We start from the raw sequence: 19,141 nt of genomic DNA, 5'->3' as shown, positions 1-19,141 counted from the left end.
TCAGCCTGTCTTATGCCCCTTAGTGCAGGCAGTATCTTAGAGATTCTATGTTAGGTGATGCCTAGCCCTTTATAGGAATGTGGATAAATGAAACTCTGCATCTTGAAAGGCTGCTTCTATTCAGTTTTGGATGATCAATAACCAGGCCTTTGAAAGGCATGTGGCCACAGAATTTGACAGCTCACTAGACACTACTAAACTTTCAAATAGTGATATCTGATCTTAGAACAAATTGCAGTCTTGGTTTGTTTTGGGGGGGGAATTCACTTGACCTAACGCTTGTTCACATCTGAGTTTAAAGCTTTTGGCATATCAGATGTGAACACAAGACATCCAGATGGTGAACTATTGGAATATCATAACTACAATATCTTTTAGACATTCTAGAAACTGTTTTAAAATATCCTTAACTTCTTTACACAATTTTTTCCGCTTAGTCTTTACCATTTGTCCTCCAAGCCTGAATCTGTTCCGTTAAGACTATGGAGTTGCTTGCTGTTCTTCCATGCACAAGTGCTGCAGTGTTTGTAGGGGAAAGTCTAAATCCAAGCTGTTCCATGCTTCCATTAGGATTTCCTAAAGATAATTCCTTAATTTAAGGATTTTATTTAAAACATTTGCTCTAAACTATCCATGTCGCTTAAATGTCTATTTAAAAAAAATTATCCTGGGTTTTAAAATATTAATCCCCTGGTCACCTATCCATTCCTGTCTCCTTACAGACAGGTGGTGGCTAGATTGTCCTAGATTGTTTCTGAAGTTCTAAACCCCCTCCTCTCCCATTACTGTATGCTGCACTTCCTTGGCTACCAGTTGCATTTTTATCCCTCTAAGTCACTAATTGCACTCTATTTTTCTTTCTATATAAATTGTGCAAAGTAATCAATGTACATCTTTCTCTCTTGCAGGGGATGGGTGGCAAGGTCTAAAGTAGAGCTCTATTGTAGAAGTCAGACCTCTAATACTTTAATCCAGGCTCTGCTGCTGAATTTGTGTGGACTTTAGGCAAATCACTTCAGCCGTTTCCTTGCAGCCTCTTTTCCCCTTATTTAGGCTGCAAGCTCCTGAGTTCAGAAACTGTTCTTGTACAGCTTGGACAACAGCCCTGATCTTGATTGATTCTAGGGACTGCTGTAATTCTGAATCTTTAAACTGAGACTTTACTTAAGTGAAGGATCTATCTGTGTCAGCACTCAAGCTCAATTTTGATGATCTCATTTGTTGAAGTGGAACTAGGAAATGTAATCCTGTCTCTGTATAGTGATATAGAGTTACCATTTTTGTGGGGAAGGAGGAATCTAGTGCTTTCTAGTTACTAAAGCTGGTCTAAAACAGTTTCTCCTTTCCTGGTTGTCATGACTGAAATTTGGTAGATCTTAATTGCTCTAAAAGTACCAATAGCATTTCAGGAAAACATGTGGAGGGTACTGCAGCACTACTGGAAACAGGACTGTTTAGTCCCTTTAAGGCACTTGTGGTTCCAGCTTCCAGTTGGAGTGAAATGGTAACTAACAAGATGACAATTGAGCTATCACTTAATATGTGACTCGAGTAAGGGTGCAGAGAAAGATTGCAGTACATCAGGCTTTCTAGAGCTCTGTAAAATGAGTTCCTCACTCCTGCCCAAGTGGTATGGACTTCCCCCAAAACGATCTTCTGAATAATGTTCATGCTTGATTCTTGTTCAGTTCCAGGCGTACAACATGGGCTGAAGAAAGGAAGCTTAATACAGAGACATTTGGCGTGTCTGGCAGGTTTCTTCGTGGACGTAGCTTTCGTGGTGGATTTCGAGGTGGAAGGGGAAGTGGAGCAGCACGGCGAAACCAAACAACTCACAGAGCTGGTACTGGAAGAGTGTAATGGAGGCAAGTTTTGTAGCAAATGCTGTGTCTAAATATCTGTTCAGTTTTTACCTTGGCTGCTAGTTTTGCAAACAGACCTAAGGTGATTCCTTATGGATGCACCTTTCATGCTTTCTTCATATCAGGTGGGATCTGGATAGAGCAGTCTTAATATCATCATCATGCCACTCATGGTTGTTCTTTGCTGGGGCTGACATTCTGACCAAGTCTGAATAAAAGTGGCTCTTGCCTTCCTCCAAGATAATGGAATGCAAATGCAATCTCGGTGTTTTGTGTTTTGGTTGAGCAAGTATAGCTTGACTAGGGGAACTAATCTCGGATTGGTGTTTCTATGGGCAGAGATGGGAAAGAGGTGGGATTGGTCTCCTTTATTTGATACCCAATACTCTCTCTTTCTCTGCAGGCTCTAAATTCCTCTGCCATGAAGTTGAAAATTATGTATATAGGATGAAAACTAACTGCTGCACCAATGTGGGATAAGAACAAGTCCTTGTTTACTGTCTGAAAGTCAATTACAGAAGTTCATGTACTACTAGTATTTTGGGCTTCAGCTTAATTTGAACCAGCATCTAAGAGCTGGAATGTTTTTGGAAGAGGGAATGTGTTCAGGATTATCTTTAGAGTCTTTTTTTATTTTTTATTTTCTGAAGTGCAGGCTAACTTAAAATATGGTGGTTCTTTCTGGGACTCTAAAAGGATGCTGTAGTTGAAACAAAGTAAAACTCCCTTTCTGTACCCTGAAGATCATGCTATTTTAACTTTCTTTAAAACAGAACCAAAGCTCACTTGAAGTAAACCAGCTAACTTGTTTGTTCTGAGCAGCCAAATGTACCCTCTGCTGCTGCTGATTGCTCATTAAGGCAGCATAACTTCAATACCATGTGGTGTCTGGAAATACAGACTTCCACTGCTGAAGGGGGTTGTGTATAGTGTGATTTGGGAATACTGGGTGGCTGCTGATCATGTGATAGTGGAAAAAGTTGTACAGTTATTTGCAAGTCCACTATTCTTTCAGGGGTACTGCATGATTCCATGCAATGGCACAAGATCAGTCACTTGGGGCTGTCTCTGAAGTCCTGTTTGGAGGAAAGAGCCCAAAGCCTCTAACTAGCCAGGCTCTATGTAGGGGAGAGTGCTATGCTGTGTATCCTCACTCATTAAAACAGTGCTAGAACAGCAAGTGATCTCCTACATGCAGTGTTAAATACTCTGTTAAATGTTTTTGCAGTAGCTTACCTGTAAACTAAGCAAGAATAAAAGTGGAGAAACATCTCAAAAGGAGCAATTTGAGGAATGGCTTATGACATATTGCCCCCCAACAGTACCAGATTGTGTAAACAGTATACACTGCAAACAGCTTTATGTACACTAGTAGGCTCTGTGATGGAACACTATAAAATGTTGCTTTCCCTAAACTAAGGAAGGGGAACCCATGTAATGAAGCTTATCGGATGGGCGTTTTTAATTTTTCTCTAACCCCCCCAAACTGTAAATAGTTGTTTTTGTTTGTTGAGGTGTGGGGAAAATTGGGGGGAGGGGTTATAAACTTGTTTGCATGAATAAGTGGGTTAAGCTTAGTTATAGGCATTTGTTCCTTTCATGATGGGGAATTTTGTTGAAAAAGCACTTTGATAACTGAACCCATTACATAGCCAGAATTTTAGTTTATGCATCAACTGAGTTACTGTAAAAGCTTGGATTTATTTTTGTTAGGACTTCATTGTTAAGAATTAGAACAGAGCTGCCCCATTGCTATGGAGTAATGTAAATTGTAATAAATAAACATGTATATGTTTAACACTTCTCCTGTTTTTGTCCCTATAAATGGTTAACAGTTGGTTGCTTGCAGGAGTGTTACTCAGTGGCTTAATGGCTGAAACCTCTGCTCTGAAATAAACCAGAGATGTAGTGTCTAATGAAGGGTGGGCTTAGTGTTAATCACAGCTAGAATTGTGTGTAACTTATTTGTATGAAACCACTCGACAGATCTGTACTTCCTCCACAACTTCATATTTCTATCCCTTCATTTTGGATGGCTGCTTCCCTTGCTTCAGTGGCAATGAAGACTTCAGCACTTCTTATCCTTGGAAAGTCGGTTTGACTACAGTTCATCTTTGATGGAGCATCTAATGGCCGAGCATCATGCATCTGAAACCATTAGAAGCAGCAGCTGAATGATCTTATTTTCTGTACTACTAGGAGGGCCAACTGGTGATAAAATATCCCTGTGTTTTAACATAGAATCTAATGGATTTCTCCTTTGCCTTTCCCTGTGAGGTTAAACTTGATAAGTGATCTCCTGAAGTGTTCAGCTATCTTGATGCAAATACCCTGAAGTGGGAGGCTCCTGCCAGATGATAAAAACTCTTGAAGAATGAAGAAATAGTTCCATAAGCCTTGTGTAAGGGGAAGAAGTATCTCATGGTCCCTGGACTTTGCTATGAATGGCCTGGAGTGGCTTATGCTAAACTTATTTCTTAGCACTAAATGCCATAGTCTCAAGAGGGAATCCACATGTCAGTTCTATTCTGATTTAAATCTTTCACCTTGTGGTTAGACTAGTGTCTTTATTATTTGACACATTTGACACACTACTGTTGTGTAATACAGCATATGGATTATTTTACTTACTAGCCAATTACTCTACACACTTAAAACAAAACCCTGTTCTGGGGCACATGCGAATGCATATCTTTTAATTGTCATGCAGCTGGCCATAGCTTCCTTGTGTTTTTTATTAGAAAGTGGGCTAGAAGACTTCAGTATTACAGCTCTAGAATTAAAACCATCTTAAAGGAGGGGAGATTCTAAGATTACTGAATTCTATTAATTGCAGCTGTCTGCCTTAAGGAGCTTAAAGTACTAATTTTACTAGATGTTTCATCCATAGGCAAAAGTGCTGGTTTTGGACAGTTTCTACTTCTATCACTTGTGTGTCTACCTTCTCCAGTCAGGCTAGCCATCATTAAGCAACACCATGCTAATAACTCCAATAGCTAATACCTACCTTCATATCATTTAAGGCACAGTCCTAGCACCAGCTTCCCCTCTTCCACAGCTAACCTATACAGAACATAATGTATCTATTTCAGGAGCATTGCTTCACTAGCTGTCCTTACCCCATTCACTGTGAGTAGTTAAACTAATGATAGTCCTACAGCAGTGTGTATATTAAAACCAAGCTTTTTTTTAATTTAAAAAAAAAAAAGATGAAGAGGGTTGGGAGTCTCTTCTAAGATGGAGGAGGATTAGAGACATGCCCAAAGCATGAGCTAGCAGCTCTATTCCTTATTAATTGTACATGGGGACACATTTTGGGGATTATCTAGACTAGTGCCACCTTCCTAGTAACTTTAGGTGCCTTAATGCCATGTTCCCATGGCTCTGAGTCCTGACTGCAGTAGCCAGCCCACAAGCATTAAGGTCTGAACCTGACTTCCAGCAGCCTAGTTATTCCTTGCAGAGTGGCCAACAGCCCTTATGGTCCCAAGTCTCCTCAGTCCTTAACTACCTGGCACTCAGACTTTTCCTCTCTAGCTCATCACCCTCAAAGCTGTGAAAACAACCCCCGGTTACCAGTTGACTTTAGTGGATACACTCCATGCAGTTTGTACACCAGAGCTCTGATTGTGGTAAAAATAAACTAAGTTTATTTAATAGAAAAATCACAGATTCAAAGATGAAATAGTAAGGAAAAGCAAATGCATGCAACTTGCACCAAAAATAAACTGTAATGTCCCATCATTTGTTTTCTCCTGTGTAGTTCCATGCATTGTTACTTGTCCAGATTTGCATAAGCACCTGGGTTGAGAAGAGCATCTCCCTGATGCAGGATGTATTTGAAATTGTAATATAAGTCATGAACATAGTATTCTATACACAAATTCATAGCTATACTCATATCTCATTAAACTATCAAGTTCAGAACATTACAAGGTTTCAGAAAAAAACTAATGGCATATTTATATACACACTACCTTTCTAAAGAACCAGTTGGGGTTCAGACCTCCTGTGAGTTGTCTAGATCTTGATGGTCAAACGTGTGGGAAGTACAAGTTTTCAACATTAAAAAAAGGTAATGAGTTAGTAAGTGAGAGAAGTAAGGACCATATGTTCTGAAAGTCTAAATTGTTGCTGAGCGTGGCAGTTTCTGATAACTTATACCAACTTCAGTCTCTGAGCTGACCAAGATGTCTACCTTGGCAGTTGATGTTAGTTCTAACTATAGCCTGAAAAAACACTGAGGGTTTAAAACCTAATTTGACATGTATTATCCTAGCATAAAAGCTTGAGGGGTTGAAGTATCCACCTGAGAAAATAAAACTTATTAGAAATCTTGCAAAACTCTTCCTGTCAGGGTGTGGTCCCAAGTTATATGTACCATAATGACCTTTGCTTACATCTATCGGAAGAAAGGGTGCCCAATACCTCCTAAGGGGATGCCTTTTGTTGAGTCAATTAATTAGGTCAGCCAATAGTTTTTAATGTCCTGACTCATATCTCAGTAACTGTACGGTGCAGTTGCATAGTGAGAAATGAATCTGTATAAATGGTTTGGAATATCACACTTTCTGACTGCAGTGCCTGACTTGTTCAGTTTTCCTAACAGGGTGCAGCAACTTGTCACGATCTGAAAGTCAAGCAGTCTTGTGCAAGGTCACTAGCTCTTGCATGGTGCAAGTAAGAGATTCTGCCATGGTACCTTAGTTAAAAATTCTCTCCCAAAACTGTAGGGCTCAGCTATGCTGGCTTTCCAGAAAGAGCCTTTCTCCCTACCCTCCTTCCACAAATCATACCGTGCAACCTTGCTTATTGCTACTCTTTGCCATATGTTACAAGTAGCTGACTCAATTGGTTGCTGTGTGGGACTTTCAGTCCTTCACTGGACAGGCATTGCATCTCACGTGCCAGGGTCAAGGCAGAGATCAGGAGAAGAGGGCATACTGGTTTAGGGGACCAAGTGTCCTAGTTTCCTTTCTAGCTTTTCCTTGCCTTGATGGTCCTTAACTTCACATGCAAGGAACCTACTTGAAAATCAGGCCTATTTCTCTAGCAGTGACCCTAAAACAGACACTCACTTGTAGGGTCTCCTTTAGGCAGATTAGGGATATTTCTCTGATTCCTACCCCACATCTGTGGTCTGTTGGATAGTAGGGCAGTGGGGACTCAGGAAGCTTGGGTTTTATTCTCAACTCTACCACAGGTCTGCTGTGTGACCTTGCACAAGTCACTTGCCCTCTTGCTGCTTCTGTTTCTCCACCCTGTTGTCTGGCTTGTCTGTTTAGACTGTTAGCTCTTCAGGAGAGAGACTCTCACATGTAGCTACAGTATCCAGCAATAGAGCTCTGATCTCAAATGGGGCCTTTAGGACTAAGGTAACACAAATAATAATCTTGGTCCATCAAAGTAGATATGGCTGTCTTGAGATGGGGGAGAAGGCACATGATGTTGCAGGCATATCTTTTTTTTTTTTTTCCCCCTGACAGTACTGGTTATTGCCATCCATCAGCCTGGGGTTTGGAAAGCATTTGCCAGAGGAAGGCACCTTTCCTGATTCTAGAGCAGAGTTAGTAAAGAAATTACGTTCCCCCCCACAGGAAAAACCTTGATTTCTTTTATTGGCTTTTTTTGTTGTTGTTTTTGGATGCTTGTCACAAAACAAATTCTAACCTGAAAAAACTGAATTTGTTTTTGTCATCAATTTGCACAAATGTCTGTTGTCAAAAAGCCATTTTGCATTGAGGAAATGTTTCAACAGACGTTTTTCAACCAGCTCCAACCATGCCAGTCTTTGCCAGAGAGCTTTTTGTTCCCCCTCAGGAGAGCTGTGTTCTCTGTCCTGGATTTGTCCAGTTAAGGTTCCCAAGAATAGGGGCCCCACCAGGAAGAAGTCTGAGAAGCTTCAAGAACATTTGGGTGCTCAGTTGGGGTATTTAGTGTAAATGAATTGGGTAGCATCCCTTTAGATACTTGTGAGGCCCACTAAAGGGCTCCCAGGAGGCTGGTTTATTGTACTTTAGAGAAATAATACTCATACTACAGAATCTAAACTTTCCTTTAGACAAATAATGGAGGCCTGAAATTAACCTTAAAAATATGAACAGTCAGTAGATGGAGTGATGTTTGAGAGTCCGCAGACAGCCTGAAATAATAGCACTCAGAAAGGTATGAGCTATCCCTATTAATTTCAAGGCATTGTTGATCGCGACAATTTAAATATCAACTATTTCACTGCTGATCAAAGCACACAACAAAAGAGCAGGACAGTCATATTACAAAAAGGTTTACCAAGGGGAGTCTTGTTTTGAACTCTCAAGTCGATGGAAATAATGTTTTAGAGTAGCAGCCGTGTTAGTCTGTATTCGCAAAAAGAAAAGGAGGACTTGTGGCACCTTAGCGACTAACAAATTTATTTGAGCATAAGCTTTCGTGAGCTACAGCTCACTTCATCGGATGCATTCAGTGGAAAATACAGTGGGGAGATTTATATACACACAGTGACATGTTTCATGTTCTCTGTGTGTGTATATAAATCTCCCCACTGTATTTTCCACTGAATGCATCCGATGAAGTGAGCTGTAGCTCACGAAAGCTTATGCTCAAATAAATTTGTTAGTCTCTAAGGTGCCACAAGTACTCCTTTTCTTTCTACTTACCTTTTAGTAACTGGAGTTTTCTGAGATGTGGTGTTTTTACACTTCCAGGGTGCATGCACCCCACATCATGGAGAGCAGAATGCTTTAGCCAGAAGTGTCTATTGGCCACAGCTGTTCCCTTGATTATCTTGAGCCTTTCCTCCCCCTGAGAGCATAAAGGAAGTGGAATGACCAACAGACCCTCAGTTCCTGCATTGCTATCAAGTCCAGGCTGTTAGAGTTGGCAACAGCCGGGAAAGGAGGATGGGTCGTGGAACACAGGGAAACAACACATCTCAAAGAACTCCAGTTACTAAAGGTAAGTGCTTGTTTACATATGTTCCACTTCTAGCGACACCCAAACAGCATGTAATAGATGGAGGAGGGAACTGCAAATCTATTTAAACAAAGACGGCAACACACGCCTCCCAAATTGGTTGTCTGAAGGAGATGCTTGAACTAAAGAGTGATGGCCAGTGAAAGTATATATACTACCACAAGTAGTGGCGGTGGTCATCCCCCCAAGAGGGCTGCCGGAGTGGCCTGTGCTCTGTTGGAATGTAACCGGACATGATCTGGGTGTTCTAAATTGACCACCTCGTAACACAGCTTTATGCAGTGTTATACCCAAGTTTATACCCAATTAGGCCATCTCAACTCAGAGAATAGCTAATGCTTGGAGCTCAGCAACAGAAATAAATAGCCTGGGGGATAGCCTGAATAGTTTTGTTCTAGTCAAATGAAATGATGGCGCTCAGAGGACATCCTCGGTATGTAATGCAGCTCCACTGTTGGATGAAAGAAGCTTTGCGGGGAAGAAACAGGCAAGTAAATGGATAGACTTTAAATGAAAACTCAGAGTACTTGCGGAAGACATTTTGAGTGTGGCTGGAGTGTAACTTTATTTCTCTGAAAAATAGTATGTGGGGATCCTGCAATGAGAGTTTGCAATTCAGACCCTGCGTGCCAATGTAATTGCAACAGGGAATAATCGTGCCCTAGACAAATGGAGTAACAAGCATGAAGTTAATGGCTCAAATGGAGGTTCCATCAGGTTGGTAAGTACCATGTTACGATTTCAAGATGAAAGGGGTTGTTTTATCAGAGGACACCCCCCGCTGTTCCTCGTTCTTGTCAACTGCTGGAAATGGCCCACCTTGATTATCACTACAAAAGGTTCCCGCCCCCCGCTGGTAATAGCTCACCTTACCTGATCGCTCTCGTTACAGTGTGTATAGTAACACCCATTGTTTCACGTTCTCTGTGTATATAAATCTCCCCACTGTATTTTCCACTGAATGCATCCGATGAAGTGAGCTGTCGTTCATGAAAGCTTATGCTCAAATAAATTTGTTAGTCTCTAAGGTGCCACAAGTCCTCCTTTTTCTTTTTGACTTGAGGATTGAATCTTTTATGGGCCATTTGTGATTCCTAGAAAAATGCATAATTAGATGGTTTGCCAGTGTGTTGTGTAGGTTTTGAAGGTGAACTTCAATTAGTGTTGTGTTTTTTGTTGTATCAGATACCCAATTTCATAGAAGTTTGTCAAGATGGGCTCCCCAACCCAATAATGACGCATCAGTTACTACTGAATTGGTGGGAAGTGCTGGGGAGAACGGAACTCCCTTGTGGATCTGATGTGGGTCTTTCTACCAGATGAAGGAATTCAAAACTTCTTGAGTGATGTGTATTCCCATATCTATCTTGTGAATAGCAGGGTGATAGACCATCTGTAACTACCCCTGAAGACAGTAAAGATGCAGTCTGGCGAACGGTGTCACCAGAATACATGAAGTCATGACACCTAAAAGACAGAGACATGTTCTTGCTGTAGTATATGGATTGCTTAGCTGTTGATTTATCAACTTTTGTATATTATCAAATCTGGTCTGTGGCAGGTATGCCTGAGTCATTGTGTAATCAGTTAGAGCCCCAATAAATTCTATCTTTTGTTTTGGAATTAAATGACATTTTCAAGTTCAGTCTCAGTCTGGAGAACAGATGCCTAGGTACTGAACACCTCTTATCACCTGTTTGGGAGACTATCCTGTCACCAACCAATTGTCAGGAGATGGGTAAACCAATACATTTCTCTTTCTGACATGTGCCGTGACCACAGCCAGACATTTAGTGAAAGTTCTCAGGGCCATTGACCCCCTGAAAGGCAGCACTCTGTACTGGTAATATGTATTGCCCACTATAGAACAAAAATATTTCTTGTGTGTTTGATGGATGGAAATGTGTATTTGTAGACTGAGAGCTGCAAAGTGATCTAGGGACGGAAGTAGGGAGGACAGGGTTATCGTTTGTAAATTAGCAAACAAAGACATTGAGAACAGATCTCTCAGGTCCAATATTGAACTGTAGCCTCCCAATTTTGGGGGACTAGAAAGTATCAATAGAACCCTTTCCCCTAATATTGGGGTGGAACCTCCTCTATAGCACCAGGAGCCAAGAGAGACTGAACTTCTTGCTGAAGGAGACTCTCTCATGAAAGAGGTCCCTGAAAAGGGATGGGAGGAAGATGGGTTGGTGTGGGACTGTTTTGGAATTGAATAAAGTAGCATTTTTGGATTATTTCCAGTACCTATCTCTTGCTGGTGATACTGCTCTATGCATCCTGGAAATAATGCAGACAGTCCCCGAACGGGGTAGGGAAAGGATAAAGATCCTCCAGCATTGATTGGTAGCTCTCGATATATACATCAAAACAACTTCTTAAAGCCAGTCTTTAAGAGCATTCAAAGCGGATGTTGATGCAGGTCTCCTCTCATGTTTGATGTTTCTAAGCCCTGGTCTACACTACTAGTTTAGGTCATATTTAGCAGTGTTAGATTGATTTAACCCTGCACCCGTCCACACAACCAAGCCTGTTTGGTCGACTTAAAGGGCTCTTAAAATTGATTTCTGTACTCCTCCCTGGCGAGGGGAGAAGCGCTAAAATCGACCTCGCTGGGTCGAATTTGGGGTAGTTTAGACGCAATTTGTCAGTATTGGCCTCCAGGAGCTATCCCAGAGTGCTCCATTGTGACTGCTCTGGACAGCACTCTCAACTCAGATGGACTGGTCAGGTAGACAGTAAAAGCCCCTGGAACTTCTGAATTTCATTTCCTGTTTGGCCAGCGTGGCAAGCTCATCAGCACAGGTGACCATGCAGAGCTCATCAGCACAGGTGACTATTGAGTCCCAGAATCGCAAAAGAGCTCCAGCATGGACCGAACGGAAGACACTGGATCTGATCGCTGTATGGGGAGAAGAATCCGTGCAGGCAGAACTCCGTTCCAAAAGATGAAATGCCAATATATATGCCAAAATCTCCAAGGGCATGATGGACAGAGGCTACAACAGGGATACACAGCAGTGCCGCGTGAAAGTTAAGAAGCCGAGGCAAGCCAAAAAACAAAGGATGCAAACAGTCGCTCTGGGTCAGAGCCCCATACATGCCGCTTCTGTGATGAGCTACATGGCATTTTAGGGGAAGCCCCTACCACTTCCCCACCACTATCCGTGGACACCTGCAAGGGGGGAGTCTCACGCTACAGGGATGAGGATTTTGTGGAGGACGAGGAGGTTGAGGATAGCACACAGCAGGCAAGCGGAGAATCCCTTCTCCCTGGCAGCCAGGAACTGTTCATCACCCTGTCCAACTGTCAAACACCTTCCCAAGATGGGCTCCCGGATCATGAAGCCAGAGAAGGCACCTCTGGTGAGTGCACCTTTGTAAATATAATACAGGGTTTAAAAGCAGACATGTTTAATGATTAATTTGCACTGAAGACTTGGGATGCATTCGCGGCCAGTATAGCTACTGGAAAAGTCTGTTGACGTGTCTGGGGATGGAGTGGAAATCCTCCAGGGACATCTCCATGAAGCTCTCCTGGAGGTACTCTGAAAGCCTTTGCAGAAGATTTCTGGGGAGGTCAGCCTTATTCCGTCCTCAATGGTAGGACACTTTTACCACGCCAAGCCAGTAGCAAGTGGTCTGGAATCATTGCAGAACAAGCATTGCAGCGAATGGGCCAAGGCTTTGGTGGCATTCAAGCAACATCCGTTTTTTATCTCTTTGTGTTAGCCTCAGGAGAGTGATATCATTCATGGTCACCTGGTTCAAATATGGAAAATTTGTTTACAGGGACATTCAGAGGTGCCCATTCCTGCTGGACTGTTTGCCTTTGGCTGTAAAGAAATCATCCCTGCTGTTAGCCACAGGTGCAGGGAGGCCCGTTCATGCTGAGCTGTTTGCGTTTGGCTGACAGGGATCTTCCCTGATGCTAGCCACATGGTTGGGGGGTGGGGGGGTGTGCAGGCAGGCGGGCGGGTAATGCGATCATCCCAGAGAATTGGGGGGGAGAGGGTTTGGGTTGTGCTGCACATTCACCCTAAAACCACAGCCCCTCCTTTTAAATGCCCAACCCAACGGGCTTTGATTGGTATGAGAAAGGAGGGTGCTACTGTTTGAAACCATTCCCACATGTTATGAAGGTTGAAGAAGCCAAAATCCTTTGCCTTACCATGGTTGCCTGCAAGCCAAGTTCTGTTGCCCAGCCGAGTGTGTGTGATGTCTCTCACCAAACCGGCAGGCACTCAATGTAAGAGGCAAAATGCGACCTTGTACCAAAAGTACATGTGCTATGTAATGTGAATTGCTTGATTCAGTGTGAAATAGTCTTCCCTTTGTTCTCTAAAATGTATCTTTTAAAATACTACTCTCTCCTTTTTTCCCTCTCGCAGCTGCAAATGTTTCTACACTCTCCCTATCATTTCTGTCCCAGAGGCTAGCGCAGATTAGAAGGTGAAAAAAACGCACTCGCGATGAAATGTTCTCAGAGCTCATGCAGTCCTCCTGCACTGAAAGAGCTCAGCAGAATGTGTGGAGGCAAACAATTGCAGAGACCAGGAAGGCGTTAAATGAACGCGATGAGAGGAGGGAGGACGCAATGCTGAGTCTAATGGGGGAGCAAACTGACATGCTCAGGCATCTGGTGGAGCTGCAGGAAAGGTAGCAGGAGCACAGACCACTGCTGCAGCCCCTGTATAACCGCCTGCCCTCCTCCCCAAGTTCCATATCCTCCTCACCCAGACGCCCAAGTACGCGGGGTGGGAGGCTACAGGCACCCAGCCACTCCACCCCAGAGGATTGCCCAAGCAACAGAAGGCTGGCATTCAATAAGTTTTGAACTGTAGTGTGGCCTTGTCCTTCCCTCCTCTACTACCCCACCTGGTGCTTCCCTCCTCACCCACCCCTCCCGGGCTACCTTGTGAGTTTTCCCCCTATTTGTGTGATGAATTAATAAAGAATGCATGATTTTGAAACAATAATGACTTTATTGCCTCTGAAAGCGGTGATCGAAGTGGGAGGTCGGATGGCTTACAGGGAAGTAAAATCAACCAAGGGGACGGGTTTTCATCAAGGAGAAACAGAACAAACAGAACTATCATACCGTAGCCTGGCCAGTCATGACACTAAAAGAAAAGGAGTACCGGTGGCACCTTAGAGACTAACAAATTTATTAGAGCATAAGCTTTCGTGAGCTACAGCTCACTTCATCGGATGCATTTGGTGGAAAAAACCTTTCCACCAAATGCATCCGATGAAGTGAGCTGTAGCTCACGAAAGCTTATGCTCTAATAAATTTGTTAGTCTCTAAGGTGCCACCGGTACTCCTTTTCTTTTTGCGAATACAGACTAACACGGCTGCTACTCTGAAACCTGTCATGACACTGGTTTTCAAAGTTTCTCTGATACGCAGGGCGCCCAGCAGTGCTCTTCTAATCGCCCTAGTGTCTGGCCGCGCGTAATTGGTCGCCAGGCGATTTGCCTCAACCTCCCACCCCGCCATAAATGTCTTCCCCCTTATTCTCACAGATATTGTGGAGCACACAGCAAGCAGCAATAACAATGGGAATACTGGTTTCGCTGAGGTCTAACCTAGTCAGTAAACTGGGCCAGCGAGCTTTTAAACGTCCAGATGCACATTCTACCACCATTCTGCACTTGCTCAGCCTATAGTTGAACAGGGTGCCTGTGTATGGCTTCATGAGCCATGGCATTAAGGGGTAGGCTGGGTCCCCAAGGATAACTATAGGCATTTCAACATCCCCAATGGTAATTTTCTGGTCTGGGAAGTAAGTTCCTTCCTGCAGCTGTTCAAACAGACCAGAGTTCCTGAAGATGCCAACGTCATGCACCTTTCCCGGCCATCCCACGTTGATGTCAGTAAAACAACCCTTGTGATCCACCAGTGCTTGCAGCACCATTGAAAAGTACCCTTTGCAGTTTATGTACTGGCTGCCAAGATGGTCCGGTCCCAAGATAGGGATATGCGTTCCGTTTATCACCCCACTACAGTTAGAGAACCCCATTGCAGCAAAGCCATCCACTATGACCTGCACGTTCCCAGGGTCACTATCCTTGATAGCAGCAGCTCAATGATTGCGTTGGCTACTTGGATCACAGCAGCCCCCACAGTAGATTTGTCCACTCCAAATTGACTCCCGACTGACCAGTAGCTGTCTGACGTTGCAAGCTTCCAGAGGGCTATCGCCATTTGCTTCTCCGCTGTGAGGGCTGCTCTCATCTTGGTATTCTTGTGCTTCAGGGCAGGGAAAGCAAGTCACAAAGTTCCATGAAAGTGCCCTTATGCAAGCGAAAGTTTCGCAGCCACTGGGAATCATCCCAGACCCGCGACACTATGCGGTCCCACCAGTCTGTGATTGTTTCCCGGGAATCAGTTCCATGGCATGAACCTGCCCCATTACCACCATGATATCCAAATTGTCAGAGCCTGCGCTTTGAGAGAAGTCTGTGTCCATGTCCTCATCACTATCGTGATCGCGCTGTCATCGCCTCCTCACCTGCTTTTGCAGGTTCTGCACATACTGCAGGATAATGCACCAGATGTTTGAATGCTCAGAACAGCAGCGGTGAGCTGAGCGGGCTCCATGCTTGTGGTGGTCAGGCGTCTGCAGGAGAGCAGAGCTGCAGCGGAAGTGGTGGATGACGATGGATGCCACAAGAATAGATATTTATACAGAAAGACGAGAGGACCTGCGAGGTGGATTCATGGCACCAGGAGAGCAGAGTTGCAGTGGAAGCGGTGGAGGATGACGACAGTTAGCAGTCCTACTGCACCGTCTGCTGACAGCAGTATGGTGTCTGCACAGAAAAAAGCCGCGAAACAATTGTCTGCCATTGCTTTCACAGAGGGAAACGCGACTGACAACATATACCCCAAACCATCCGCGACAATGTTTTTGCCCTATCAGGCATTGGGAGCTTAACCCAGAATTCCAATGGACGGCAGAGATTGCGGGAACTGTGGGATAGCTACCCACGGTGCAACGCTCCGAAAGTTGACGCTAGCCACAGTACTATGGATGCACTCCGCTGACTTAATGCGCTTAGTGTGGTCATACGCAATCAACTGTATAAAATCAATTTCTAAAACTCAACTTCTATAAAATCGCCTTAATTTCATAATATAGACATACCCTTAGAAGTTCAGCCTTGCTTCAGGATGATAAAAAGAAGTAGAGACAGGCTGTTTCAGTTGAGGTTGATATTGAGACTGCTGCTTCTTGTTTGGGGAAGTATAGATGCCTAATGCTAACTGCTAAATGTAACTGTAAATGGTAAATGTTGTCATTGAGCAGGTCTCTTTCCAGTAGATCCTGCAGGGGTTGGTTCTGGGCCCTATGCTATTTAACATTTTTATCAATGACCTGGAAGAAAACAAAAATCATCACTGATAGTTTGCAGATGAGACACAAATTGGGGGCGTGGTAAATAATGAAGAGAACAGGTCACTGATTTAGAGCGAGCCGGATTGCCTGGTAAAAAGGGTGCAAGCAAACAATGTGGTTTTTAATATGGCTAAATGAGTATGTATAAATCTAGGAACAAAGGCTGCAGGCCATACTTACATGATGGGAGACTATCCTGGGAAACAGCGACTCTGAAGGAGATTTGGTGGCTGTGGTGGATAAGCTGAATGTAAATTCCCAATGTGATGCTGGAGCCAAAAGAGCTAATGTGATCCTAGCATGCTAAAAAGGGGAATCTCGAGCTAGAGTAGAGAGGTTAGTTTGCCTCTCTATTTGGCACAAGTGTGATTACTGCTGGAATACTGTGTCTAGTTCTGGTGTCCATAATTAAAGAAGGATGTTAATAAATCGGAGAAGGGCCAGGGAAGAGCCTGAGAATGATTAAAAGATTAGAAAACCTGCTTTATGGGGATAATTAGTAGTTCCCAAACTGTGGAACAGTGGATGGGGTTGCAGCGATCCTTAGTGTATGGAGGATACCATTTTGCTCTGCAGTGTGACCTCAAATTTATGGTGAGTGCAAGATCACAATGCATGAAGGTCTCCCTTCAGCTCTACAAAATGGCGTCTTCCATGCTGTCTGGGGTCCCGGGAGAATATAATTAATTAAAATGGGGTTGTGCTGGCAAAAAGTTTGGGAACCCTAAGATAGACTCAAGGAGCGCAATTTATTCAGCTAGCTTAAGAAACAGAAGGTTAAGGGATGACTTGATTACAGTCTGTAAGTGCTTATATGCAGAGCAACTATTTAATAACGGGCTCTGGCTAGGATGATTTAGTTGGGGATTAGTCCTGCTTTGAGCAGGGGGTTGGACTAGATGACCTCCTGAGGTCCCTTCCAACCCTGATATTCTATGATTCTTCAGTCTAGCAGAGGAAGGTCTAACACGGTCCAATGGCTGGAAGTTGAAGTTAGGTATCAGTTAATCATCCTTCACTCTCTAAGATGAGGGAGTGAAAAGAGGTTAGCTGGAGCCTCTCACTGCTGATTGTCTTTCAGTGACACACAGGTATTTTTTTCATAAAATGGTCTGTATTAAAGTACATAGCCCTTTCACTTGTGCAGGCAACAGCAATCACAGGTACCCTGCAAAGGATTTTTCTTTTTTACTTTTCTTTTGAAGGAGACATTGGTGTAGAGAAGTGGGTTAAGAACCAAACAGTTTTGCTTGGGTTTCTACTGTAGCCAGATCAAGAATTTCAAGTTTGCTCTGTGCTGGTTTTCTGAACAACCTTCGGGAAACTCTTAAACCATTGTTGTTGTGAGCTGTAAGGGGTAGTTTACATTAGAAACTTGCAGATTTTAACTGTTAACTTCTTGAAACAGATGACTATTTTGCTGTAAATCCAGTTTTGGACACTGTAGCATTAAGGGGCTAGTCAATTTAGCTAAGGTCAGCAACGAACCAGCCTTAGCTAACATGAATTTAATCACTTTTTTTACTCCAAGATGAATGTTCAGTCTTGCACAAAAACAATTTAATGGGTTTCAAGTCGCATTATTTAGTGGAAGTTTGCAGACCATCCCTAACACTAATTGAATGAGTGGGGTGTTGCATCTTTAATGCAGGTTTCCTTTATCTGAAGTGTTAGTCACAGGGGTAAGATTCTCTACCTGCTCTGTTGCCTTTATGTTACTAGACTTTGCACAGGGATTGGAGATTGGCTCTGCAGCCCCTGTGGTGGGGATTCCCCCAGCAAGCAAAGATGGTTGGTGGCACCAAGGGGCGGTTGCAATATCTTGCAGCAGGAATGTCCAGCTGGTGCATAACTTCTTGAAGGCTGACTTGAAAATAAAAACAAACAGAAGTTTGTTTTTTTTTAAAAGTACATTTTAGGCCTTTGTGTCAAAGTAACAAGCCTCACTCCTCCTCCCCCCCTCCCCTTAGCAAATATTGCTGTTAAAGGTGTCCTGCAAGTTTTCATTCCATACTCCTACAAGTTGCCTACACAATGTGTTGCAGGATCGGGTAATAGGTTTTAGATAAGCTGCATTTTATGATCAATGTAAAAAGACAGTTCTCTAGTCCCTCCACCTCCATTTTTGAGGCTGCTCTCACTTGTTTTCCTTCTTTATCTAAATTGCTACTCCCTATTGCATTGTGGAGGGAGAGGAGTTTTATTTTCCATTTACTGGGCAAACAATACAAATGCTATTGTTCCTAATTCAGAACTCATTTCTTCATTTGCCATTAAAACAATGACTTCCATACCCAATTGTGTAGTGCATTGTTATGAAGTGTTTAAATTCATTTGAAAACATGCTCTATTAAGACAGAACTGAAAGTAGCTTAATAGCTCGTCTTATTTAGTGTGATGTTCCATCTTCCCATTCTTTCAAGAGTACAGATGATAGGAGTATATCAATATAGCTGTTCTCCTCTCTGAAATAAAATACCACATCACATTATATCATTTTTAAGGACACAGCTTTCAGAAGGGCAGAAGATAAAGCTGAGCTGAGCTTGTACAAGAATGGAAAAAGTGGACACTGAATGAAAAGCTGAACAGGCTCTATGAATGCTGCTGGAACTACAGTGGGAATAGACAGGAGGGAGAGTAGTAAAAGAACTAGAGGAAAATCACAGCTCCCTTTCAGAAGGAGAGGCTGGCCTTAAGTGACTGGGAATCAATCTCTGGGAAATGGGACAGTTTTATGCTTGTTGCATCATGTGCAAAAAACTTTTGCAGCTATTTAAATATAGAAAGTGCATTTATAGACTAATGATAGCCTAACAGGCAGTTAAGGATAGTAGCTTGTTTACTTCAAGTCACATTCAGATAAACAGAATTTGCATTTCTTCAAAATGAGTGTAAATC

At 43.1% G+C, this 19,141-nt stretch overlaps 1 protein-coding gene across 7 annotated transcripts in view; it reads left to right on the top strand.

Annotated features, from left to right (window-relative positions):
• LSM14B (LSM family member 14B) overlaps window positions 1-18,791 on the top strand; it is a 31,396-nt gene extending 12,605 nt beyond the window's left edge. For 4 of the 7 annotated variants that reach the window (XM_038370141.2, XM_038370144.2, XM_038370142.2 and 1 more), the window contains 2 exons: window positions 1,689-1,865; window positions 2,266-3,660. In XM_038370141.2, the coding sequence (XP_038226069.1) occupies window positions 1,689-1,860 (172 nt within the window). In that variant the 3' untranslated portion in view covers window positions 1,861-1,865; window positions 2,266-3,660. Of the gene's footprint in view, window positions 1-1,688; window positions 1,866-2,265; window positions 3,661-3,867; window positions 7,738-18,744 lie in introns of those variants that run through there. The other 3 variants (XM_043496063.1, XM_043496062.1, XM_043496065.1) reach the window with 3 other exon arrangements.
• The last annotated feature ends 350 nt before the right edge of the window (window positions 18,792-19,141 follow it).

The sequence above is a fragment of the Dermochelys coriacea genome, chromosome 13, assembly GCF_009764565.3.
Source record: "Dermochelys coriacea isolate rDerCor1 chromosome 13, rDerCor1.pri.v4, whole genome shotgun sequence".
NCBI lineage: Eukaryota > Metazoa > Chordata > Testudines > Dermochelyidae > Dermochelys > Dermochelys coriacea.
The sequence above is the reverse complement of the archived record's forward strand: the minus strand, read 5'-3'. Positions and strand labels throughout refer to the sequence as shown.